We start from the raw sequence: 27,827 nt of genomic DNA on the forward strand, positions 1-27,827 counted from the left end.
CCATCTTGGCTGCTCACTTGCTGTGAGACATTAGTCTCTAACTTCTTCAGGCTTAAGTTTCCTTATCTAGGAAATGAGACAGATAGATTGACTCAGAGATTCTAATTTCATGCTTTGTAAGATAGAGTCTTGCTTTTATTAATCTGTTGTAATTATAGATCACAATGATACTCAGTATGATACATTAATATATGCAGACATGAATTAGTGGCTTTTCCTTCCCACCCTGTCTTTCTTGTTCCCTCCCTGTACTCTATATACTACTGAGAACAATAGTGGTACATTGATCTATGAAAACTGTATTATTTGGTCTGTTTCCCTCCTCAAGCCTCCCTTTTCTTCTGTCCTCACTCCCATAATCCCCTCGGCCATGCTACTGGTATCTCTTTACATTTTCATGATCTTCCCTTTCTTTCCTACTTTATCTCTGGCTTCCATGTATGAAACAAAACATACAACCCTTTCTGAGACTGGCTGATCTCAATTAACATGATCTTTAGTTTCATCAATTTTCCTGAATATGACATAATTTTGTTTTTCTTACAGCTGAGTATAATTCCATTGTATGTATATATCACATTTTCTTTATCTGTAGTAGAGTTTTTGACTGACTTAAGGTTGAGCATACACTCTGTATTTTCTCTCTCTTTTTTGCCAAATCAAAACTTACCACCTTATTCCTGGCCCTTTGATTCCTTAGTCATTTGTCCAACTCTTGGTCAAATTACCTTCTTGAGCCTTTGCAGCCATAGCAGCATGATGTCACTTCACGTCCTAGTCCCATGCAACCTGAGACTGCTCTGGTTAGTCCCTACATCTTCACTGATACATGATCTATCGTAACCTCCACAAACACACGTGAAAAAGGATAATGATTTCCAAAGTTCTTCATTGTAAAAAGATAGTCTGTCACATTGAAAGCTCTTTGAGGGAAGAACCTATTCCTCAATTGTCTTTTTAGGTCAATAGTGAACTAATATTATGCCACACATACCACAGGTTTAATACATACTTGTAGAGTTGATTCATATTAATGCATTTTTGCCTCCCCTTTCTGCCACTGCATTCAGGTCTTCTCTACCATAATTTTTTTTTTTTTTTTTTTTTTGCTTTCAGGCCTCAAAATGGTACTTATTGATCATTTTTATATCTTTATCCCATCTTTATTTGGTAACTACCAAATTTTTAGATCAAGAATCCAAAAATCTAAGTTAAATCTCTATCTATCTATCTATCTATCTATCATCTATCTATCTATCTATCTATCTATCTATTCTTCCCTCCTTTTATCCTCCCTCCCTCCCTCTCTTTGCCTGTCTCTTTCTAGCTTATTTCCTTAGCATAATTATATGCATTTTCCCACTAGACTCTAAATCCTATAATTGTAGAAAATAAGTATATTTTATTATCTATAGTAACACCAGCATCTAGCACAGTACTGGACACATAGGAGACACTAAAACATTATTGCTAAATGAATGTTATGCAAAGAAGACATCTTAGGACAGGGTTGGTTAAAAAAAAAAAGAAAAGAAAACTGGTAAGCAAAATATCATAAAAAATATTTATCAAGAAAGAGAATTTGAAATTAAATCTCAAAATATCATGTGAAATTAGCGTGATGAAATGACTGCCAAAAATATTGAAGTGAAGAATCCTTATAGATTACAATATTTAACATTATAAATTTTCTCTATGAATTGTTCCAAATAGGTAGAAAATCATATAATTAGTCCAAGAAAAGACACTTCCTCAAGGATTAGTAAAACATTAGAATATAATTGTCATTAAGAGGCATGGCAAACTATGACATTAGATGATGGTAATGTATACCAGCTATTACTAACATTTAGAATATATTGATTTTTAAGATCCAAATACACAAATTCTATTTGGTCATATTTATTATGAATATAGGGAAATAGACTTGAAAATTATTAGAGCAGTTTTCTGTAAATTATTTGCATTAAAATATAACAGTATTAACTTTAATATTATTTAAGCTCAATTGTGAAAATTTAAATTCCTAAATTTCTAAATTTATATTTATATATTACTATAGCAAAATGTATCTTTCTTCAGGGTTATAAGTCAATTAACCTTGCAAAGGGAAGGTTAAAAGGACTTGTCTGTGCCATGTTCTCACAGCACGAAGAGATCAGGCAGAAGCCTGCATGAACTGCAAAGGGTTGTTTAACCAGATGATCAGCTCTGTTCTTGCTATAAATTGGCAAAGAAATACATTGTGGTTTCTTTAAATGACAGCATCATAATTCATTCAGCTTTCTTCTACATTTTCACAAGAAGGCCAAACCCCCACAAGAAATGTGAGCACTGACATTTTCTACACAGGATCAAAAACTGACTATTTTGCCAGAAATTGAAAACAATATAGCTAAAATAGTAAATACATGGTAATGTGTTGAAAGAAATAGGCTGCTGCACTGGCCAGTGACACAATTAATCATTTCTATTTTAACTTCAGACAGGTAGAAAGGTGAAAAAAATATGTTTGGATGGGCAGACTTCCATGCAAATATGATCAAAACCAAATAAATGCTAAAAATTCCTAAAAATTAAATTAATTTACAGATTATGTCCCAAAGATAAAGGCTCTACACTGTTCCTTTAATGGCAGTTTTGATTATATGTTTCTAGCTAATTTCCAGGCAGTTAAAAGTTAGCTTAAGGGCTATCTAGAAGGCATGATTTCTTTGCTTTCTACAAAATGTTAAGGCTTCTTTATCATTTTGTATTCAGTCATGAACTCAGCTGCACAAGGCAAACATAAAAATTTTATGGGCCAATCTATCATGTGAATTCGTGAACAAGAATACAAGCCTACTTATGCAGGCACTAATGGTAATTTTCATTTTTATGAATGAAAAAGAACTCTGCATAAACATTCTTTATTTAAAGTTTTAAATGAAGAAAGATTCAAAACAAAATGGGAACATTTTGTTTTATACGTCAATATCTTGTAAGAGGAGCAAATAAGAAATTGGCTTACGTGATTCCCAAGACAGCAATATCTCTTTTGCATTAAGTACATAAATGAGATTTATGGTCACTGACCTAATCTTAGATGCCAAAATGTACAGCAGGAACAGCTTTCCGTAAAATTTAATTTAAAATTATAGTGTTAACAAAAGCACTTTAGGAAGCAGACAACCTACTCACAATACATGCACACATGCAGCTAAAAGACCTGACATAGAATGGAGCCATGGCTCTTTGCATATGCTGTAGAATACCTTTCAGAGATAATTCAAATCCACAAATTTTATTTTGGCTCTCTACCTTTTTGGTGATTATGAATTTCCATATAAGTGCATATCACCAGTCAACTTGAATAATTAAAAGTAATTTAATGCCAGATATTCATTGGTTAAAAAGATAAGTAAACCTGTTGAAGTGCGTTAAAGAAAAATAAGTAAACCTGTTAATTCCTTTTCTCTATTTTAAAAGTAATTTTCTCCCTCATTAAATACTAACTAAATTAGCAACTTGGAGAGAAGAAAAGGCTTAGTAGTTACACAATACATTCACCGAAGGAGAGAAATGGGCTGAGATGTGGCTAATCCACTGATAATCACTGAGAAATTTTCCTAAACACACTGTTTTTTTTTTTTTTAAGTTAAAGGAGAGACAAAAACAAATCCAGTTAATAAAGCCTATCCTGACAGAGGTGAAATCAATACTTTCCTAATATAACCCTATGTGGGTCCGTAGCTCCATAAAACAGAATTCCTGGGAAAAAATTAGGGTCCTACAGAATAAAATGCCAAGTTAAGGGAATATCTTCCATTCATCACTGGGGTTTTTTTTTGTTGTTGTTGTTGGTTTTTTTTTTTGTTTTGTTTGTTTGTTTCTTTGTTTTTGTGGTATCAGAGATGGAACCCAGGGGCAATCTACCTCCAAGCTATGCTCCCAGTCCTATTTTTTAGTCTGTTTTACTTTTTGAAACAGGGTCTCCTGTTTCCAAATAAAAATGTAAAAATAGGTCTGGGAGTGTAGCCCGGAGGTAGAAGGGCTTCCAGAAACCCAGTACCACCAAAAAAAAAAAAAAAAAAGAAAGAAAGAAAGAAAAAAAGAAACAGGGTCTCACTGACTTGGGAAGGGCCTAAGTAGCTGAGGTTGCCTGCAAACTGCAATTCAGTCTCTGCCTCCCAAATGATGCGATGTACCACCTCACCCGGCCCCATCACTGAGTTTTAACAAGTGAACTATGTACAGCTAGAGAAGATAAATATATAACAAATATTATTATTTCAGAATATTATATTTTTTCTTTTTAGTATTGGGGATTGAATCAAGGGGCATTCTACATCTGAGTTAGACTCCCAGCCCTTTGTATTTATTTATTTATTTATTTTGAAACAAATTCTCACTAAGTTGTTGAGAGTCTTGTTAAATTTATGAGGCAGGCTCAAAAGTGTGATCCTCATTTCTTTGTCTCTCAAGTACTGGAATTACAGTTGATACACCAACATGCCCAGCTAAACTCTTATTTTCAAGTATGAACTTGGCACAGAGACACATGCCTATAATCCCAGTGTTTTGGCAGGCTGAGGCAGGAGGATCACAAGTTTGAGGCCTGCCTGGATAGCTTGGCTTGACCAAATTATGCCACGTGTATGAATGAATATGTCACAATGAATTACACTTCTCTGTATAATTATAATATACCAATAAAATGCCAAAATTAAAATAAAAAAATAGGTGTTATCGAGTTCCGTCCCTATTACTACTCTCTCTCTTTTTCTCTCTCTCTCAAACACCACATCTGAAGCATTTCCATGTACATTTCAGGTACACATAAATCAATCATCTCTGAAACAAATACATATGCTACTAAGTAACATGTACCTAGGGCTAAAAGGATTTAGAGTGCCATTGAAATTTTGAAATTAAATTCAAGATATAAAAAACAACACTGGATTCTGTAAATTAATATTTTGATTGGACCAAAATGAGTCTAAAACTGGAACTAGGATGTAGATCATTTATATATTTTAGGCTGGATATTGGCAAGACATTTCATAAATCCAATGTTTTGTGTCCTATAATAGATTATTATCCTCATTCCTTAAATCTGAAAAATATGATCTATAAATATAATTCGCAAGTTCATATAACCCATTTGATTTCTCATCTAACTAGCATACTTTGGATATGTGAATATGGGCTTACAGAAAAAATAATGTGAAAACTAGGCAAAATAATTCCCCCCCGCCCAGGGTCTCCTAAGCCAGCGAGCCTGGCTACAAACCTGTGCGATCCTCCTGTCTCCACCTCCCAAGGGTGGGGATTACAAGCGTGCGCCACCACGCCTGGCTGGATTGTGGGTTTTTTAAATTTATTTTTTAATTGGTGCATTGTAATCATATATCACATTGGAATACAAGACTTGAGAGGATATACAAGCACACATCATCCAATTAGCCCTCATCCAGCCCCATCCCATTCCCTCCCCCTCCCTCGATCCCATGCTTGTTTGGTGATTAACTTTGATACATTTGTTTATGTACCTCCTGCGTTTTAAAGAGGCTCCATCCTCCCCTATTCCATACCCTCTGATTGGTCACCTTAGTTGCTTTACTATAGGGCCCTTTCTATAGCTCGACCTCTTCCTGTTGCCCCTTTCCTCCTAGTTTTTGCTGCTTAGGGGAAGCATCTGATTTTAATTTTCTGTGATATTTCTCTGTGCATGCCGCGTTGCAAGTACCAATCCCACTCTTGACGGCCCCAGTAGTGGCCTGACTGCCCGGTGGACTGATCCGGACCTCGCTGGCTCAAGCAGTGGCCTGGCCTCATGGGAGGCCCCAATTCTGGTCTTGCTGGCCCTGACACCAGCCTAACCCCTCAGCTGGCTCCCATCACGGCCTCACTGGCCCCAGCACCGGCCTAGCCTCAAGGCAGGCTCCGATACTGGCCTCGCAGGCCTCAGTAGCGGCCTTGCCTCACGGAAGGCTCCGATGTCGGCCACTGGCCCCGACACCGGCCTAGCCTCAAGGCAGGCTCTGATCCAAGACTCAGAGGCCCCAGCTCCAGCCTTGCCTCACGGCAGGCTCCACTACTGGCCGCTGGCCCCGGCATTGGCCTAACCCCTCGGCAGGCAGGCTCCAATCCTGACCTCAGAGGCCCTAGTAGTGGCCTTGCCTCCTGGCAGGCTTCAATGCTGGCCGTTGGCCCCGGCATTAGCTAACCCTTCGGCAAGCTCCAATCTCAGCCTCGGAGGCCCCAGGACCGGCCTTGCCTCACGGCAGGCTCCGATCCCGGCCACACTGGACCCTGCACCGGTCTAACCCATCAGCAGGCTCCGATCCCAGCCTTGGAGGCCCCAGTAGTGGCTTTGCCTCCTGTCAGGCTCTGATGCCGGCCATTGGCCCCGGCATTGGCCTAACCCTCGGCGGGCTCCGATGCCAGCCTCGCTGGCCCCGGAACCGGCCTAACCCCTCGGCAGGCTCCGATCCCAGCCTCAGAGGCCCCAGTAGTGGTGTTGCCTCATGGCAGGCTCCGATGTTGTCCATTGGCCCCGACCGGCCTAAGCTCTCAGCAGGCTCCAGTCCCTGCCTCGAAGGCCCCAGCACTGACCTTGCCTCACGGCAGGCTCTGAATCTTCCTGGAGTGCCATTGAATTGAATCTTCCTGGAGGGGATTCAACCGCGGGCTAGTTCCTTGGCCGGGGAGTCCCCATGAGCCAGAATTGCCTCCATGATGCCGGACGGTCATGGTCATTCTGGGGGAACTCCTTATTGCTCCAGGAAGGTACATACCTTTTGGGGTGCAATGGTGCTAGGACCACCAGCGAAATGCCCTGGAAGTCACTTTCAGAGCTGCAGTGATGCAACGGCTGCTCTATAGTTGTTTCAAAGCTCGACAGCTCTCCAGGTGGAGCTGAAGCTGCTGTTGCCCACTGGACCACTGGACAAAAAGTCCAGTGAAAATTGCTGAGCCATGTGCCCCACGTTGGACATCATTAATGTTACAGTTTGAAATGGTGGAGTTCTTTTTCTTATTCAACTAAGGTTGTTTGAATAGAAAAGTTAACGGGCAGCTCAGTGCAGCTTCAACAAACCTTTATTACAAAATCAGTAGGAAATAGAGAAAAGAAAAAGCAGCATGATGACGCATATGCTGGGGAACCCGAAAATGGAACTCTCTCCCCTTTTGGGGACCCCCCTTTTAAATAGGTTTTGTATTGCTATCTTTCTCATCAGCATTACCAAGGCAATGGGATAGTTACTTATTCCTTAGCCAGGTGGTGCTCTTTGGCTCCGACAGTGCACTTACTAAGTGCAAGGGTCAAGAATCTACCTGGCCCTTGGGTCTATTGTAATTAATGGTCAGTACTGGTTGCTCATCAACTAGGGTGCTTTGAAGCCGCATGCAAAGTTTACCTTTCCTATGCCCAAGCCGGATCCCAGAGGAGAGGAGGTAAACAGAGGCACTGGTTGCCTCCATTGTAATTTTAGGGCTAAAGGCTTCAGTTGACTCTAAGGCTTTTACTATAGTTTAGTGATTAGAATGAAGGGCAAAGACAGAGAGAAACTGCATTGTAATCACTGCAGCCCCCTCCTTGCCTAAGTACTTGCACAACACCTAAGCTCTGACTAGATTTTACATTTTGGAAATTATCAAAGCAATTTTCCAATAACAACACATTAAAACATTTTGATGCCTCTTCCCAATACTGGTACAAAAACGAGACATGAAACTGACAGGGTTTTTGTTGTTGTTGTTGTTTTTTTTTAAGTACTGGAGATGGAACCCAAGGGCATTGTACCTTTGAGCTACACCCCCAGCCCTATTTTTTTTTCATTATTTTAAAACGGGGTCTCACTGAATTGCACAGGGTCTCACTAAGGAGCTGAGGCTATCCGCGAATCATGATCCTCCTGTCTCAGCCTCCCAAATGCTGGGATTACAAGTGTGTGTCACCACCCTGGCTTTTGATGGTATTTTTTTTTTTTTTTTTTTGTGGTGGTGGTATTGGAGGTGAAACCCAGGGGTTTTTCTTCCTCAGGGCTATACTCCCAGACCTATTTTATACTTTATTTGAAAACAGGGTCTCACTAAGTGTCTGAGAGCCTCACTAAGCAACTGAGGCTGGCTTCGAACCTGTGCGATACTCTTGTCTCAGCCTCCCAAGTGCTGGGATTACAAGCGTGTGCCACGATGCGTGGCCTGATGGTATGTTTTGAAGTTGCAAATTCTAGGAATATGAGTGTCTGTAATTATATAAGACATATAATTATCCCATTAGATTATTTCAACAAAGCAAAGGCAAGTGCTAAGTGATTATAGAACAACATTTAGAACTATGGAGATTACTTTCACAAAAGGAATACTAAGTCATAGCTGAAGGCATAAGCAGAATTCAGACTAAATTTCTGTGAATGCTGCTTTTTAAAAATAAATACAATGGCTTTTTCAACAATTAATTTGAAATATTATTTCCCATAAAACTGTCAAAAACTAAAACAACTATATAAGGAAGAGTTCCTGAATAGTTACAAATAAAAGTCTTGATTTTACTGTTAAAAGTTATGCATTTTAATATGATCTTTTGGTTGATTTATGTAAGGCTTTGTATTTTTCATTTTCTCAAACCTTTCACTGCAGTGATGTATAATACATTTTAGCATCAAGTTTGCCATAAGCAATAAAGTCAGGGTCCCAAGGAAATTTCAATATAGTTCCCCTATTTTTATTCCAGAGCTTTTCTTTATTCAGTTATTTTGTTTGAGAATCTTAAGTTTTGTTGCTATTATCTTATATAAATAATTTGAGATTTTAACTTTAAGGTAAAATTTATGTAGGTAAATTATTTAATAGAAAAAATTTAAGGGTGGTCATCACATGTAGTAAAAACTACATGATATAGCTGAGTGTGGTGGCGCACGCTTGTAATCCCTGTGCTTGGGAGGCGGAGACGGGAGGATTGCGCAGGTTCAAAGCCAGTTGCGCTGGCTTAAGAGACCCTGTTTCCAAATAAAAATATAAAATAGGTCTGGGAGTGTAGCCCAGAGGAGGAAGGGCTTCCAGAAACCCCAGTACCACCACTAAAACAACAACAACAACAACAACACAACAACAAAAAACATGATATATTAAAATGTATTCTAACATCTCTAAATGATGTATAATATTATATTTTAGTTTGCTTAGAGCATTTTTCTCTAAAAACAAGATAAAATTTAATATGAAGAAAATGTAGTATAAAATAAAAATTTCTTATTGAACTTTAGGCTAAAACTTTTTTTTTTTTTTGGTCAAATTGGGGATGGAACCCAGGGGCATTCTACCTCCTAACTACACCAATAGCTTTATTCTTTTTATTTTGAAACAGAGTCTCATAAATTTGAGGAGGGCTTCACTAGGTTGCTGAGACTGGTCGTGAATCTGCTATTCTCCTGTCTCAGCCTTCCAAGTACTGAGATTACAAGCTTGCATAAGCAAGGTTAAAACATGTTTTTTAAAGATAAAAAAGGATCAGTCCTTAAGAAATTCACAAACTAGTTGAAATAATATAAATAATATGTCCTTAAACAATTATAGCATAAAGCTGAATAAAGTTATTTGTTATAAAAGGAAAGAAATAAGCTGGGTGTGGTGGTGCACACTTGTAATCCCCACACTTGGGAGGCGGAGACAGGAGAATCGTGTAGGTTTGAAGCCAGCTGCGCTGGCTTAAGAGACCCTGTTTCCAAATAAAAAAGTATAAAATAGGTCTGGGAGTGTAGCCCGGAGGTAGAAGGGTTTCCAGTACTACCACCAAAAAAAAAAAAAAAGAAGAAATAGTGTTAGGCAGTTCATTTTGTGTGGCTAAATGTATGACAGAATTTGAATTGAGTTGAGCATCATGGGTAATATGTAAAAGGAATGGAAGAAAGGAAAGAAGATAGAACAGGCAAAGGCAAAGGTGAAGAACAACAGAAAGAATTATAAAGGAGTATACAATAGTTCAGTATCATTAGAGCAAAGCTGTAGGGTAGTTCTCGGAGCAAAACTGAAAAAGTATGCTATAACAATGTCACGTGTTCTGCAATTCATAGCTGTCTTATTAATTTTAAAGGAATATAACACTATTATCAAATGTCAGTTCTCAACTTGATCTATACAATCCCAACCAAAATCCCAGCAAGGTATTTTGGTGATTAACAACAAACTGATTCTGATGTTTACATATAGAAATAAAACTACTCAGAATAGTCAACAATAAATACTCCCTTAAAATGCATTCTGTTGTACTTCTTTTCCTTTGCCTATTCTATCTTATCTTCTTTCCCTTTTTCTTCCATTTCTTTGTTTATATCCTACCCACGAGGCTCACTTATTTCAATATTAATACTGAACACAATATTAAAGAAGAAAATAAGTGTGAAGATTTCAGAAGACTGGCACTATCTAACTTCAAGACTTACTATAGAGCTAAAGTAATCAAGACAGTGTGGTCTTGGCCAAAGAGCAGACAGATCAATCAATGGAACAAAGCTAAGAGCTCACAAATAGATCACACCAATAAAAGAACAAGGCAAGAGAATGGAGAAAAAATACATTTCAACAAATGATGCTGGAACAAATGAACATTTATATAAGAAATGAGTATAAATATAAACCTTACATCCTCTACAAGAATTAACTGATAATGTATTAAAAGGTTCAAATATAAAATACAAAGCTATCAAACTCTTAGAATAATGTAGGATAAAATATAGATAACAGTGGGTATGACTTTTTAGATATTGTGCAAAAAGCACAATATAAGAAGAAAAGAGCTAGCCATGGTGGTGTACATCTGTATTTCTAGTACTTGGGGAGGTTGAGACAGATTGCAAGTTTCCAGGACAGCCTCAGCAAGTAGTGACTTTCATTAACAGTTCAGTTAAAAATGGGTAAAAATCTAAAAGGAAGTTTCACCAAATAATATACACAGATAGCAGATAAACATGAAATGATACCTCTGTATCTAAACATGGGCAGGAAAAAAAAAAGAGGAAGAAAAAAACTGGTGTTATGAAAAAATGTTATAACAGAGCGATGAAGATAAAGTAAAAGGGAAGAAAAAGAGACATACATCATATAGTGGTCATATGGAGGATGTGTTACGAGAAAGTAAAATCTGAGATGCTGGCAATATTAATGAATATGCTATTGATATTTATCCAATTAAATCATAGTTTCATTATTTTTCTCTTATTAGTAAATTTAAAAAGTAGAAAAACAGTCTAATGGGAAATGGGAAAAATGGTCATAATAATTAATGTACAACTTTTTTGTATAGAAATAATAACTTAGTCAACAATGCTGAACAACACTTTTCAAGAATTATGTATACAAGTGGATGTTTTGTTGTTGTCAGGCACTGGAGAAACCTAAAAAAAGAAAAGAGAATGTACCATGTTTATTCAATGAAAAACGAATATCCTACCTTAAAGACAACATTGTTATCTGCAATAGGGCAATGAACTGTGAAGAATAAAGTACCATACAAAAACAGTGAATAGTGAGCTATTCGGGTAGTGCTGAACTATCTAAATCAAAAGAGTAATGGGAGGACTGTCTAAATAAGAATTCAATTCAGTAGTTTTGATTTCTGGGCATGTACAAGGCAGCAAAAATTAAAGGAATATAGAAGTAAGGGATTCCTTTCAGTGAGTATGAAGGATATTTGGATTGTATAACTTTATTCTATTGAAGGTTACTAGCTTTTTGATAAAAGTTCACCACTAAGGCATATTCTAGCCCAATCCTGTTCATCATCATTTTTTCTGGAGAATTGGCACCTGTACTTTTTACTGTGGAAACTCTCTTATTCTGAGATTTTGGGATTACCATTCTTTTCCTACTTTGCCAAATCTTCGTTAATCCTCTTGATCTTTCGGATTCCCTATTACATATCTGTAATTATGAGTGTGCTTCAAGACTTGGGGGAAGAACACCAAATACACAGATTTTTTACAGTCCTTTTTTTTTTCTGTCACCACTCTCTTTCTCACATGATTCCAGCTTACTTCTATGATAAATATAAAGCAACTTCTCAAAAGTGAGAGCTTTTAATCAAAAGATCTAATCCATATCTTTATCTATTTTACACATATCTAAATTAACCTTTTTCCCTATCTTCACACATCAGTGTAAAAAATAAAACTCAACTTTGGCCTCACTTTCTACTTGTATACCTCTGCTCCCCCTGGAATATTATTGGAAAAGCCTCCATTTCTCCTTATTCCTCATTCTTTGTATAATCAGTATTAATCCATCATTAAATATTTCCTCTAATACTTATACAAAATAACCCAATTCTTATCTTGTTATGATGATTTAATACTTGTTTTTATACTGTTCTTTGTCTTCTCATTGTTTAATATGTTTATTATTCCCATTTCAACTGACCTGCAAACTTCACAAGTGTAATGTCTTTATTATACAGAAATCTCAAAACTAAAAGCACTTGTAAAATTCCTAATGACTAAAATAAGAAAAATTGTGGGTGTAAAATTAATTTTTCTTTCTCTTGTGATCTATTGTCATTGAACTGTACATGCATAGCCATTGCACAAATCTCAATTTTCTATCAAAATCACCATGAATCTCACATTTACTTGCCTTGTCCTCCAAGTGCAATTCTAAAAAGCGTAGATAAGCCACAGGTGCAAAAGCATCAGCTGAGTGTATGACAACTTCTGAGGAATCCCTGAAATACAATTTATAATGCATTAATCTATTACATAAATTGTGGAAAATCACTCCTGCTACTAATGGAAGAGACCAAAAATACCCACTTGGCATTTATTTCCAATAGCATAAATATACAGTGATTAATAAGTACTTTTAATAATCCAACATTAAATTGGGAAAAAAGATCAAGAATACTAAAGTTTTAAGAAAAAAGAATGAAGACTTTTATCATTATAAGGGTAGACAGTTCAACTTCCAGGTTTATGCAAAGTTTTCTAAATAATGTTCAGACTCAAACTCCTGTTCAATTTCATTTCTACAAATTTGATCCTGCTTTATCTTCATTATTCCTTTCCTTTTTAAGAGCAATTCATTCAGTGTTTCACACAAAATTTCAATTATATTTCACAAAAGCAGTACTACTGATGGCTTTAAGCTCTATTGGAACTCTTCACACTACAATATCATTGCTATTAAAATTGATTGTTGACATAGTAATTACCACATTCAGGTAAAATAGTATGAACTACTTGCTGGCATCATATGAATACATATACATTAACTCAACTTTTATCAAAGATACCCTGTAAAAGCACATATGAATAGCTAAGATTATGTGTGAAGTTCTAATAACTATGTCTTATTATTGTTTCTTAAGAGAGTGATGATGGCTTGTATTTCAACTGAAAATTTTAAAATAGAAGGCCTCAGATCTCTTTAATGCTGCAGAAAGTTATTCTATGGTTTATACTAATACTGCATTTTGACCATTGTAGTACAGCAAAATACATTGTTAGTTTGGCTCGTTGCCACTAATAAAACATTTTTGGAATCAACTTTTGTGATGCAATGTTGTTTACTGGAAACAGATGAAGCCTCAAAAGTACTTAATTCTAAAATACTATATTTATTTATTTATTTATTTATTTATTTATTTATTTATTTATTTATTTTGGTGGTACTAAGGATGGAACCCTTCTACCTCCGGACTACACTCCCAGACATATACATACATACATACATACATACATACATACATACATACATACATATATATATTTTTAATTGAGAAACAAGGTCTCTTAAACCAGAGAGGCTGGCTTCGAATCTGCACGATCCTCCTGTCTCTGCCTCCCAAGCGCAGGGATTACAAGCGTGCGCCACCACGCCCAGCTAAAATATTATATTTATATGAGGAAAATGCTTACTTTCTACTCAAAAGATTTAAGGTAGATTTAAGAAGTATGTTTATGATTAAAAATTCCATTCATGAACATTAACTAATTAATTAATTTAGTAGTACTAGGGGTGGAACCCAGGGGTCTTGCACCTCCAGGCTATACTCCCAGCCCTATTTTATTATTTTTTATTTGGAAACAGGGTCTTGCTAAGCTGTTGAGAGCCTCACTAAGTCACTGAGGCTGTCCTCAAATCTGCAATCCTCCTGTTTGAACCTCCCAAGTACTGGGATTATAGGCATGCACCACAACACCTGGCATATTCACAAACTTTTAATGTAAAATATGCATCTGTCAATGAACTAGGGAAAACAACAGTAAAAAAAAGACTGCTTTGGCACTGAAAGAAATGCAATTTATGACACAATAGAAATAAAAATAATTAGAGTCAGAATCCTGAGGAAAATATATAACTTACCTTCATAGGCTACAACAACCAAAAGATGCTTCTAGTAACAACGACAAGGAGGAGGAGAAAGAGTAAGAAGGGTGGAGGAGGTACTCTTGCTTGCTACCACTTGGCCCCTCTGGCTTGATCATCACTTTATCTTTTTCTTTTTTTCTTTTTGTGGTACTGGGGGTGGAACGCAGGGACTTTTCTACCTCCAGGCTATACTCCCAGACCTATATTTCACTTTATTTGGAAACAGGGTCTCACTAATTTTCTGAGATCCTCAGAAAATAATCCTCAGTAGCTGAGGCTGGCTTTGAACCTGTGCAATCCTCCTGTCTCAGCTTCCCAAGTGCTGGAATTACTAGTGTGAGCTACCATGCCCGCTTTGTCACTTGATCTTTAACCCTAATTTGTTATTTCTTGTTTCTCAAAGTTGTCTCTCCTGATAGTCTCTTGGCTGAGCAATCAGATTCAATCTTCAATTTCTGTTTATGATCTTCTTCTAAGAATAAGTTTTAATCTCTGTTCCTGACCACAGCCTTAGGAACAGACCCTGAGCTTTAAATATGCTTAACTTAGGCAGTTTGGTTTTGATAACTTTGACAGTGAGTTCCACCAAAACTATAATTAACCTGAACCAATACTATTCTCAGTAAAAGGATTTCATGCCCTCCTTCCTCATCTCAGTTATCCCCACTAAAAACAGAAGGATGGCAGCTAATAGTTTACTTAATCGATGTAATTGCTGCACTTAGAATAAAAATTTTACCCAGATTATGTAAAATCTTAAGCATTTAATGAAGAATGGGATTTTTTTTATGAATTCTGTTAAATCTATAGTCCCTAATTGATCAAAATAATTTTATTGAGCCGGGCGTGGTGGCGCACACTTGTAATACCCACGCTTGTGAGGCAGAGAGAAGGATCGCGCAGGTTCGAAGCCAACCGCGTGCGCTGGCTTAGGAGACCCTGTTTCCAAATAAAAATGTAAAAATAGGTCTGGGAGTGGAGCCTGGAGGTAGAAGGGCTTCCAGGAACCCCGGTACCACCAAAAAACAAAACAAAACAAAAAAATAATTTTGTTCACTATATAAAGCATGAGTCAATGGGGAGAGACTAGATCTGAAATGAACAGTTTTTAGTTTTAAAGAGAATAATGCCATTCACTATTGCTCTTCTATTTTCTTTCATAAATTTACTTTTTGCTATTTTCAAGGATATCTAGTCTCTGCTTTGTAGATTTCTCCCAAGTCCTAAAAGCATACACTAGTATGCCCGTTCTTTTCTTGACTAATCATAGAAGTAATACCCATGCATACTTCATGAATTACTGTGCAATCATCATGTTCAGAATAAATATTTTCCATCTATGGAGCTTTTAACTCTTACCCTTCCACCCTGTATCATAATTATATACAGATATATCTCCTTCTCACTCCTGATATGGTAAAAATTATCTTGGAACATCAATAGTGCTCAGCAGAATGCTCTGAACATAATAGGCATTGAATAAATATTTGCCAAATAAATTATCATTATCTTTTTTTGTGTGGTATTGGGAATAGAATCCAGGGCATTCTACCTCTGAGCTACATCCTCCCCAGCCCTATTTTTTATTTTGAAACAGGGTCTTACTGAGTTGCAGAGGGCCTCACTAAGTAGCTGAGGCGGTCTATGAACCGGGATCCTCCTGTTTCAGCCTCCCAAATGCTGGGATTGCAAGCATGCGCCATCACGCCTGGCTCCATTATCTTAATTGTTAATAAGAAAGAATTTAGAAAAACTTGAAAGAATGCATGCATCTTGAACATGATGATTAAAAAGTTTTGCCATGTCTGACTAATTAATATTTTAAATAGAATATCTGCCTAGAGTTGTCTTAATTTTCTTATATCACTCCCTCTCTCATTAACAAATGTACAAATAATTTAAGTCTTAATGTTGAATATATTGAAACTGTTCATTCAGTCAAACATAATCTTTCCCAAGAAGCATAAGAGCTCAGGAAAAGTAGATAAAATGCTCTGCTGTTAGCATATGAAATGAGTGACATAAATTAGAGTATGGATAATAAGAAAGCTCCTGTTTTGCACCATACTAATTTTAACAACTTTTGACAAAAAAAACACACTACTCACCATAGACTGAATCCATTTTTTTAAAAAAAGGTTATAAGTTAAAATAACTTCCAAATAACTGAAGAGAAATGTTTAGTGTTACCATTATAATTAGTTAAAGCCCCCCACACCCCCCAAAAAGGAAAAAGAGGATGGGGTTAATAGAACTCATGGGCTACTGATGTGGCAGTTTATCAAATGTAGCTGTAATGAAAAATAATACAGGCAATTCATAGTTCATGAAAGGATAAAAGTGTCAGTGTGTGGTACCAGTTTTACTGCAGGCCATAATCAGCAAGTAAAAGAAAGTGCAATGTCTAAAAAGTTTATAGACTTCTATGAAGGGCTCTTCTTGTCAGGTACTGATTTAAGTATTCAGACAACTTCAGTGGTAATAAACAAACTGAGTGTGAACTTGGAGGGCATGCCTCGAGCTTAATGTTAAGTTACTCCTATCACTTTTAAAGAGAGGGAAAAAGTACTGAAAAGATATCTTACACAATGATTTTCTTCCTAAATAGAGGACAATCCAAAGTGAATGTTTCATACTCTCCACCTTCTCCACATACATGGACTCCATACTTCTTAGAGAGCTGAAAATAGAAAAAATAGAGGAACAGAAAATTTTAGATTAGACAGCAAATTTCTCACTTATCCTAAAAAATTCAAGTAGAAAATATTGATTCCAAAACTGATTGCAAACTACAGGAAAATAACTACCCTCTGCCTAATGAAATGTCATTTAAAAATGTTACTAATACAGCAAACATTTTTAATAACCCCAAAACCCTTAAATAAAGTAATATCACCTTATAATGCTAGAACTCATAAATTACTATAATTGTAGGAATGCTACTAGCTTTAGCTTTGAAGGAAGGATAAGTTGCTGTGTAGTAAATGAGAATATATGCCAAAATGTGTTCTCCCTGTGCTTTGATCTTTATGCAAAAGAGGAAAAAAATGTTTCTAGAGTGTTTCTGAGGGACAGAGAGAAGCTAAACTAAGGCCTTTCCTTAGGCCTAGAAACAAAAGGAGTCACCTCCATACTGTGATTGAGGCTATTATTACTAGAAAAGTTCCAAAGGTACTAACAAGTAGTGAAGTTCCAAAGCTCTAAATCCAAAATAGGTTGAGATACCTTATTAAGTTGTCTAATCCAACCTGAAATTAAATACCAAGCCAACAAGCAAAGAATATAAAAAAATACCCTATGATTTGCATGAAATAAAAGTCATGCCATTTGAATTTTCCTGATTCCCAGAATTAACTCTCCTATCTGTCTCGTACATGGCTGGCATCAATGGCTGTCATGAATATGAATCTTTGCACCGCTCTATCTGGTTTTCATCACTTTGATTCACTTTCATTCCTTTGAAGTGCCAGTGCTGGCACTGTTGCCTAAGTCTTCAGTTTTACTTGCACAATTACATATTTATTTACTTGGTTATTTTTGTAATTGTGTTACTGTTCTGAATTCATTAAATTTCAGCTATTGAATATATTCCTTTAGGGACTTAAAGCATGGATCTATGAGAATTTTACCTATCCCAGTGAGGATCAGCAGTTATGTGAGGCATCGTAAAGCCAAAAATTAGGAAAATTGAGCAGGAGAAAGAGTGATGTTTTCGATAATAGTTCCCAAAAGCAAAGTAGATAAATTTCCCTCATTCTTGGCTGTGAAATAGAAACTCAGCAAGAAGCAAACTATTTTACCATATTAAACTAAATTAAATTAAGGTCTGCTTTGTAATAAAAACATAGGGATAGTAATGGAATATAAATTTCAGGGTGTTTCTTTGTTCTGACATTAAGTACCTATCCCCCCTTTTTTCCTTCGCTGATCTCTCATGCAAACAACTTTCTACCAAGCACATCTTCTAATCTCATCTTTATCACTTATGACCAGTCTTTTCATGTAAGAAATATATCTTATCAACTATTAGCTTTCCTTTACTAGAAAAGGTTTTATCAGTGTTCTATATTATTTTTGTAATCTATAGAAGTTTGCAAGGCTATTAAAGCCTACAGAAGTGTTTCTAAGTCTGTAGCAAAAATAATGTAAGCTGCTATGTTAAGCCAACATTTGTTCATATAAAAGACTAACACATTCAAGAAGGTACTTACTAAAGACTGAGTGTATCCAGGGATATTTTCAGTTTTTATTAAACATTTATATAACATTCATTCATTCAATTTTTAATACATATTTATTGAACAGTAATTATTAGCTAGGCTTTGCAAGATGATAAAGATCCAAATGTAAATAAAATAACATCCTTTATCTCTTGAAATTTTCCAAATATATTTAAGTACTACAAAATGAGAAATGACAGTGATGTTGCTTCTGTAAGTGAATGTGTAGAATCTCATCTCCCTTTCCTTTGATTCACTAGTGTGGACATATAGATTCCCAGTAAAGAAATCAGGATAAAGTGCCCAGTGGTTTTTAACACTGAGAAATCAGCAGATATTCTTACTATGAATCCTTATAATGTCTTTTGTAGTGCCTCTAAATTCTAACTCTAACATACACAAATACTCAGAGGAAAACTCACTTTTATTGGCTTACTTTAGCCAGCTCCGAGGCCTTTTATTGTCTTCAGAGAACCTCTAAGAAGCCCTCTACTGACCACTTTTTAAAAATATAGCTCTCTTAATAATCAAACCTTTAGAGCACTAAAATATGATATATGCATGTGAGAGAAAGTGTCACTTTAGGGAAGGGAAGGATCCAGATTTGCACATTTCACACATATTTATGAGACATACCTACAATTTGATTTTTTTGTGTGTGTGGTACTGGGGTTCCTGGAAGCCCTTCAACCTCCGGGCTACACTCCCAGACCTATATTATACTTTTTATTTAATTTTTGGAAACAGGGTCTCTTAAGCCAGCGCGTCTGGCTTCGAACCTGAGCGATCTTCCTGTCTCTGCCTCCCAAGTGCAGGGATTACAAGCATACGCCACCACACCTGGTCAATTTGATTTTTTTATAAACTTTAGGTCAATGCTACTAATATTTACATCACTCATGGAAAGCAGCAATTTCATTCCTACTACATTGCAGGTCTGTCTCTGGCTTCACTTCATAATCAGTACTATTATTTGCTAGCACTGAATCATTTCAAATACAATTTTGCAGTTCTCTTAGGTAAGTTTATCAGTATTATTGTCATAAAATAACTAAGCAATCAGGAATGAAATTTTTATGCTTGTTTCCAGGATTTAAGTACATAAAATAACAACTTATATTGAAAGATAAGTATTTTTCATATATCTATTCTTTCACTAAGAACTAATGTTTTTATGATTAAAATATATTTAAAATTCTAGTTAGTACCGAATATAAAAAGTTGAAGCATACAGCTATTATCATCACCTCAACAAAAATGTCAGATGGGCTATAAAATTGTGCTATTTTTATTTTACTCAAAGAGAATTGAGAATAAAAAAGTTGTTTGGATAAAATACATTTCAGAGAGGATGGACTTTTCCCAAATGACTGAAGTTATATGACTATCTTCTCAACTGAGGAAGGCAGGAGAATCAAACTTCTAGAGATTAGAGAATTCTATTATGGAAAGCAGTCACACTCTTACAGATCTGTGGACTTCTGTGATGGAGTATTACAGTCCTCAGAAGACACAAGTAGTCAGTTCAACCTGCCCATTTCCCCCACAAAACCTTAATCAAGTAAACAAAGTGGCTACATTTCAATAAGCTGGGGCCAGGGCCTGAAGGGACAAGAGATTTCCTTAGGAATACCTGCCCATCAAATCTTTTCTACTGATTATTTGCTACTCAAAAGGCTGAGGACAGAGTAGGAGGACTGAGATTTTTTCCTAGGGTTTGAAGAGGTTTAGAGAGGAACATTCTTGAAGAATACACATAAAAACACAACAAAAGACATTGTGTACTTATATGAATGTATCACTCTCACCACCAGATATAATTACAATGCACCAATAAAATTCTAAAAATAAAAAAAAGTCTTTGGTAGTGGGACTGTCTGTAAAGGGGAGCAGGGAATCTCTAACTTACTGGAGCTGAACCCCATGCCCTAATCTTGCTCTCACAGCAAAGAAAAGAAGTAGCCAATTGAACTGAAATGAAATTCAGACCAGTCCCAGCTTAGCTGATATTAGACCAAAGAGAATATAGCTGTTAGAGAAAGAAGCATGGCTTTTTTTCTGGGTGAATATAATTTACTTTAGTTTCTACCCTTTTTTTTTTTTTGAGGTATTGGGGATGGAACCCAGGGACATTCTACCTCCGAGCTACACCTCTAGCCCAATTTTTAATTTATTCTTTATTTTGAAACAAGGTCTCACTAAAATGCAGAGGGCCTCACTAAGTAGCTGAGGCTGGCTGCCAGCCTGCAATCTTCCTGTCTCAGTCTCCCAAGTACTGAGATTACAAGCGTGCACCACCACACCCAGCTCTACTATTCTTACTCACGAACATAAAATATAGAAAGATTTTAAAACATAAAAAATGTGACCTATAATCAAGAAAAAGAAAAAAACCCAATAAAGAGGAAAGAGAAAGTCTTGCACAATAACAAAATATTGGACTCGGTGGACAAGGACAAAACTATTATACATATTTAGTGAAAAAGGTAGACAGAACTCATGAATAGAGGGTAATTTCAGCAGAGATGAAAAATCTGGGGTAGATACATCTAGATTCATATTCTGAACATCATGAGATCATCCTGGGAATGGGAACTTTGAAGAACTGCTTGACTTCTCTGAATTTCAGTTTTCTTAGTAATACCTTTGGGGATACTGTGAGTATTAGCAGATGATACATTCAAATCTCTTAAAAGTACACATAGAAAATCCTCAGTACATGCTATCCTTTCTGCATTAGTTTGCCCTCACCTTGGGCCACCTGCTCTTTTATCTGTATATTCCCACTAAGGATCATGACTGTCACTATATATATTACTTTTTTTGCAAATGACTCTAAAATTAAAAAAAAATTGGAAACATCCTTTCTCCCATAAATTAACATCACCAAAATATTTGTTAAATGTTTACAAATTATGATTTGTTCTTAAAAATTTCTCTTCCTACTCAATTCCTGTCTATAATAGTTCAATGAAGCTGGAACACTACAGTAAAACTTAAATCTGTCTTTTCTTTCAGTACATAGTTTAATTAAAAATTATTAATCTGTTTATTGGCTAAACAAACATTTGCTCTACACTTACTGGGTGCCATATCCTATTCAATGTACCAGGTACACAGCAGTGAGATGATAAAGTGCTCGGTCTCTTCCATTTTAACATCCTGATGACCACTTTGCTCTTCAACTATAACCACCTCATCTTGCTAGGCGTGGTGGCACACTCTTGTAATCCCTGCACTTGGGAGGCTGAGACAGGAGGATCGCACAGTATCGATGCCAGCCTCAGCTACTTAGTGAGGCTCTCAGCAATTTAGTGAGATCCTGTTTCCAAATAAAATATAAAATAGGTCTGGGAGTATGGCCCGGAGGTAAAAAACCTCTGGGTTCCACCCCCAGTACCACCAAAAAACCCAAAACAAACAAACAAAATCACCTCATCTTCATACTTTGTTTTCAGCTCTTTTCATTTTCTCTGCATGTTACCAGTGCACTAACTGCCCTTAATACTGTATGATTATGGCATTCATCTACTCAAAAAGTTTTGGTGGCTGACCACTCCTTACTGAATAAAAACCAAGATCCTTAAACAGATAATCAAGTACTTTAGCCATCTGGTCACATACTTCACTCCAATACAAAGATATAAAGCTAATACCATAGATACAATAGATATTCAAAAGAACCTTGATTGGCTGCTAAGTCAAAAAGACTTAATGTTGTAAAATAAAATATAAAGGGCTAAAAAAAAACCACATAGTATTCTCTCCAATTTACAGATATCAGTCATTTTATTGCCTGTGATACTAATTATCCTGCTTGAAACTTACATTTCTATATTGTATCACTATGTTAATTCTTGAATTTGGAAGTCTTTTATGTATGGCATTTATAAAATTGTAGTTTTCTAAATTTCCTAGACTCTCTCACAGTGCCTTCAAAACCCTATGTAGCATATAATACTCAATGACCAACTGGCTTCCCTCCCCATAGTTGAGACACCTGTGTATGCTTCCACAAAGAGCCTGACTAGCATAGGATAAATGCCACTCCTAAACAGAAGTACCAGGTAAAAGGGAGCAGAGCATTACTTTTAAGAATGAAGTCTATTTTTGGAGATCTAACACAGTGAATATAATTCATACATGAGAGTCACTGTTTTTATCTCATTTAGTCACTCAATCATTGATGTCACTCTGAGCATCTTGGCACATTCATGTAATCCCAGTACTTGGGCAGCTGAGATAGGAAGATCACAGGTTCAGGCCAACTTCAGTAACCTAGTGAGCCCCTCAGCAACCTAGAGGCACCCTGTTTCAAAAAAATAAATAAATAAAAGGGTTCAGGGTATAGCTTGGAGGTAGAATGTCCCTGGGTTCAATTCCCAGTATCACAATAAACTCACAAAAATATTAAAAAATAACATTATTTATGATAATTTGGAAATAACCAATATTTCCAAAACATAATAACTTGCAATCTCTTATGTAAATGTCATTATATAGGTGATATGTATTATAAAATATAATATGTAAATATGTACTTATACATTCATATGCAAAATATGAATGTGATGGGCTCTACATAGGCTTTAGTTAATATATTCTCAAAGTATACTTACTTAAGTGAGAAAATTAGCACGTATCTTAGGAGAAAAAAGGTGACTGTTTATGTGTTGTTGACTCCATTATGTAAATAAAATATGCATAAATATTCAGCTACATGAATTTGTATATAAAACAAACTGAGGAAATAAATCATTAGGAAATATACTAATATAACAACAGTTTTTATTTTATTTGCTTCTTTTATATTTTATGTTTAAAATTTTCAGCAACATGCTGGTATTTTATTTTTCTTTCTTTTCTTTTTTCTTTCTTTCTTTTTTTGGTGGTACTGGGGTTCCTGGAAACCCTTCTACCTCTGGGTTACACTCCCAGACCTATTTTTTATATTTTTATTTGGAAACAGTGTCTCTTAAGCCAGCACGGTTGGCTTCAAACCTGCGCGATCCTCCCGTCTCTGCCTCCCAAGTGCGGGGATTACAAGTGTGCCCACCACGCCCGGCTATTTTTCTATTTATTAACTTCCCATTCACCTCTTTTCCTTAGCCCTTCTTTCCCGTTATTACAGACATATATTTAAAGTACTTGTTTATTTACTCTGAATCTTTTATGTCCTTGCAAATATCCTATCCTCTTATATGCTTGTATTTTTAATTTATTTAAATCCTGACTATTTTTACCCAGTGTGGCTGCTGCTATATCTATTGAGTATATTTTAGCTGCAGACTTGTATTTACAATGGGTACCCACTGCATTTTGACTATCCACTCTTTCATGAATGGATATCTATATTGCCTCCAATAATCCTCACCCATCATCAAAAATAACCTGTAAAGGCCATTCTCATTAATATTCCCTTATAGAATGGTAGTAGAATTGCTATATTAAGGAGGATAGAGGCATTTCATCTAGGTACTACAGGATTGCCCTCCAGAATGGAAGTATCAGACTATGGTTTAGAGGTCTAGAGACTCACTATTGTCAACAATTGGCATTATCCAGCTTTCTAATTTTTGTGAGATAAACCAGTTAAAAATAACATCTCACTGTTGCTTTAATTTGCATTTTCCTGACTATTAAATTAGTTTGAGTGTCTTTTAATATTCATATTAGGTTTTGAGGCATTCTCTTTTGTACAGTAGTTTACAGCCTCTGTCCATTGTTCTGTTAGCATTGCTATCTTATGTTTATATACTACAGATGGCAACCCCTTGACAGTTTTAAACAGTAGAGACCTCACTACTCTGTATTAGATGCGTTTTGAAAAGCAGGAAAGTTGCTGAATTTTTCTTCAGTAATAATAAACCTTAAAATAGTAAACTCTGAATGTACCAGATACTGAGCTAGGTACCTTATATATTATTTCATTGTTATTCCTTCCATTTTACACATGAGAAACCACTTAGACCAATATTTTAGGTAAGCAAAAGGCCTAGGATTTATATCTGGGCATCTATGTACAGCGATGCTTTGCTGATACCTGTCCTACACTTAGTCCGTGTGATCAGAATGAATCTTAAAATGGGCTTTTGCCCAAAGGTTAATATCTTCTCTGCACCACTGCTGCCAAACAATCTGTCTATACTTCTCATAATTAAATATTATATTTTTTGCAAGAAAAACTATTCAAATATGTAAACATTTAGTTTAAAATATCAATTATTAGATATAGCCATATATTAAAACACTGATATAGCAGTGAAACTGACCTACTACAGTTAACTAGTCATGTCTATCCACAGTACACAGGGGTAAGAAGAGATAACTAAGCATCTTGAGGCTGGTGAACAAAATGGGTTCTCCTCTACCTGATTCTATCTAAGCTGTACAAATTGAGGGTTGTCTGTCCCCTCCCCCTGCCCTTCTTCTCTCCTTACTACTGGTGAGAGTTGTATCAATAAGTTGAAGAATGATCACGTGATTAATCTTTTATCTCACTTAATGAGATTAATCATATTTATAAAGACAAAAAGATACAGGCATTCCTTACTATCTGATTTTTCTTAGCCAATGATGCAAAATATAGAATCAGAAATAAGAAATTAAATCATATACCCTAAGTACAAAAGGAAGATAAAGTGAGAGAGATGTCTTACTCTGCTTTTACATTAGCACCATCATCTGAATAGACCAGGCAATTGACTGAGGATCCTTTGTAAGCATATGCAAAAACTGAAAGGTAAAATGAAGAGAGAAAAAATGTGGGGAGTCTGGAAAAAGACCTGAGTTGTATCAGGTAAGTGGATGAGGTGAGAAAAAATTACTATTGTTTAAATATTTATTGAGCACTCACTTCACAAATGGTTGACATGCACATAGATTATATTATGCAGAGCTCTAGAGAAAAAGAAGACACTCAGAGTATCTGGTATAATTTTCTCTAACTCCCAGGAAAAATTCCTGTTATATTCCTGTTCAAAATATACAGTTATTCATTAATGTTCTTTCTTCTCAGGTAGAGCAATTTTTATTATCCTGAGAAACTACTACTCAAAATCAGCAGAGACAACTGCAGCTAGATTCCATAACACAATCTCTTCAAACACTGTTTTTGTTCTAACATTTCTCCTCCACTCTTGAAACTTTAATTGCGTCTATGATGAACATCTTTCTTCACATTTTATGTATTTTTTCTCCATTTCCATCCTGGTTTTGCTGTGCTTCAGTTCTGTATATTTTATGTCACTCTATTTTCATTAATTGTATATCCAGCTATATAATTCTACCAGTAAACTCATGTATTATGTTATTAATTTCAGGTATTGTATATATTTTTTTAATTTTTGGTGGTACTGGGGTTCCTGGAAGCCATTCTACCTACGGGTTACATTCCCAGACCTATTTTATTTTTGGAAACAGGGTCTCTTAAGCCAGCGTGGCTGGCTTTGAACTTGAGCAATCCTCCTGTCTCTGCCTCCCAAGCGCAGGGATTACAAGCGTGCGCCCCCACGCCTGGCTTAGGTACTGTATTTTTAAGTTCCATAATTCTATTTGATTATTTTATAAATTCTATTTCTCCCCTAAAATATAGTATATTTTCTGACCCAATTTATTGAGCATATGAGTTATAATCATTTAAGAATCTAAATCTGTTTTTTAAATTATAGTCATACAATGGTACATTGTAGTCAGACATCTTAATGGGGCACAAGATGATAGAGGCATACATGCATGTATCACTCATTTAGCCCTTCCCCACTTCACATCTCATTCCTTTCCCCATCCTTCCTTCTCAAGTTTGGCTTAGTGATTGACTTTAATATGTTTACATGGATTTCCTCTGGGATGTTTCTATTGTCTCTTTTTCTGAGTTTAGGTTAATTTGTCAAGTTTACTGATAGGCTTGGCCATTTTTGACTACCTGCTGAAAATTGAAAGCAACAGTCTTTAGAGGTAATTTAATGTTCTGAACCAAATTATGATTAAATCACTCAATTCAGTCTATAACTAACATGACTTCAAGCTGGATTGAGGTATTTGCAAGGGATAGAGCTTATTTCTGTGTTACTATTACTCCTCAAGTATAGCCCATTTGGTAGTGCCCACTGAAAATCTGAAGGGTTAACCAGGTTTACTTCACTTTGGTTTGCCCTAAATGTTAACTTTTGTCTCTTTAGTCCCATAAAACTGTTGAAAGCCTCACTTATCTTCTTGGATGAAGTCTTCTCCTTAGCTTCTTGACATCTCTGTACCATTTCTGAACCAGGAAAAACTTTCTTTTGTTTTCCTTTATTTGTAATTCCAGTACTGAGGGTCAAACCCAAAGGCATTCTACCTTCCAGCCCTATTTTTATTTGTTTTTTTTTAAATTTATTTTATTTTATTTTTTTATTGGTGCACTGTATTCATACATCATAGTGGGATACAAACTTTTGTAGACATACATGCACACATCGCCCAGTCAGCCCCCACACGATCCCCACCCCATTCTCTCCCCATCCCTCCCTCCCATGCCTGGCTTGGTGGTTGACATCTAGTATTTTAGCAATTTATCCAAAATTAAAAATGATAATCTCACATAACAGTTTCATTTGTCTGATACCAAGCTTTTGAGGACTTAAAGATAACATTTCAATATTTCTTTTTACTTTCTTTCTTACCAGAGAATATTTTTTTCTATTTTTTTTTGGTGAAATTATTATATATTTCTATATTTATTTTTCAGGAAAAAAATCTATCCTAATATGGAATATAGACTCTAGATACCCAAAACGATCTTGAAAAAGAACAAAGCTAGAAGATATATATTTTCTGATTTCAAACCATATAAAGCTACAATAATTGAAACAGTGTAGTACTATTCTAAAGGCAGATATATAAACGATTGGAGTTAAATAAAAGCCTAGAGCTAAATTCTTCCCTATATTGTCAAGTTATTTTTGACAAGGTTTCCATGAACATTTGGTGGTGGAAATAATAATCTTTTAACTAAATATTGTTGAAACATAATAATTACATGGAAAAGAATAAAGTTGGACCCTTACCTAATCCCATATACAAATATTAACTCAAAATAGATAAAAGACCTAAATATAAATCTTAAGACTATAAACTTTTAGGAGAAAATCTGGGTCATAAAACCTCACAACATTGAAATTGGCAGTGATTTTTTGGTTATGATTTCAATGGCACAGGCAACAGAAGAGTATACAAACTCCCTAAAAAATAAAAAAAAATATTGTATATCCAAAGACA

At 35.8% G+C, this 27,827-nt stretch overlaps 1 protein-coding gene across 1 annotated transcript in view; it reads right to left on the reverse strand.

Annotated features, from left to right (window-relative positions):
• Positions 1 to 11,327: 11,327 nt before the first annotated feature.
• The window catches only part of DPH6 (diphthamine biosynthesis 6), a gene marked incomplete at both ends in the record, with an annotated part of 193,480 nt that continues 176,980 nt past the window's right edge, over positions 11,328 to 27,827 (reverse strand). The window contains 3 exons of the mRNA XM_080706910.1: positions 11,328 to 11,381; positions 12,616 to 12,703; positions 16,935 to 17,029. Of these exons, the coding sequence (XP_080563036.1) occupies positions 11,328 to 11,381; positions 12,616 to 12,703; positions 16,935 to 17,029 (237 nt within the window). The remainder of the gene's footprint in view (positions 11,382 to 12,615; positions 12,704 to 16,934; positions 17,030 to 27,827) is intronic.

The sequence above is a fragment of the Muscardinus avellanarius genome, assembly GCF_963383645.1.
Source record: "Muscardinus avellanarius genome assembly, chromosome: 12".
NCBI classification, from domain to species: domain Eukaryota; kingdom Metazoa; phylum Chordata; class Mammalia; order Rodentia; family Gliridae; genus Muscardinus; species Muscardinus avellanarius.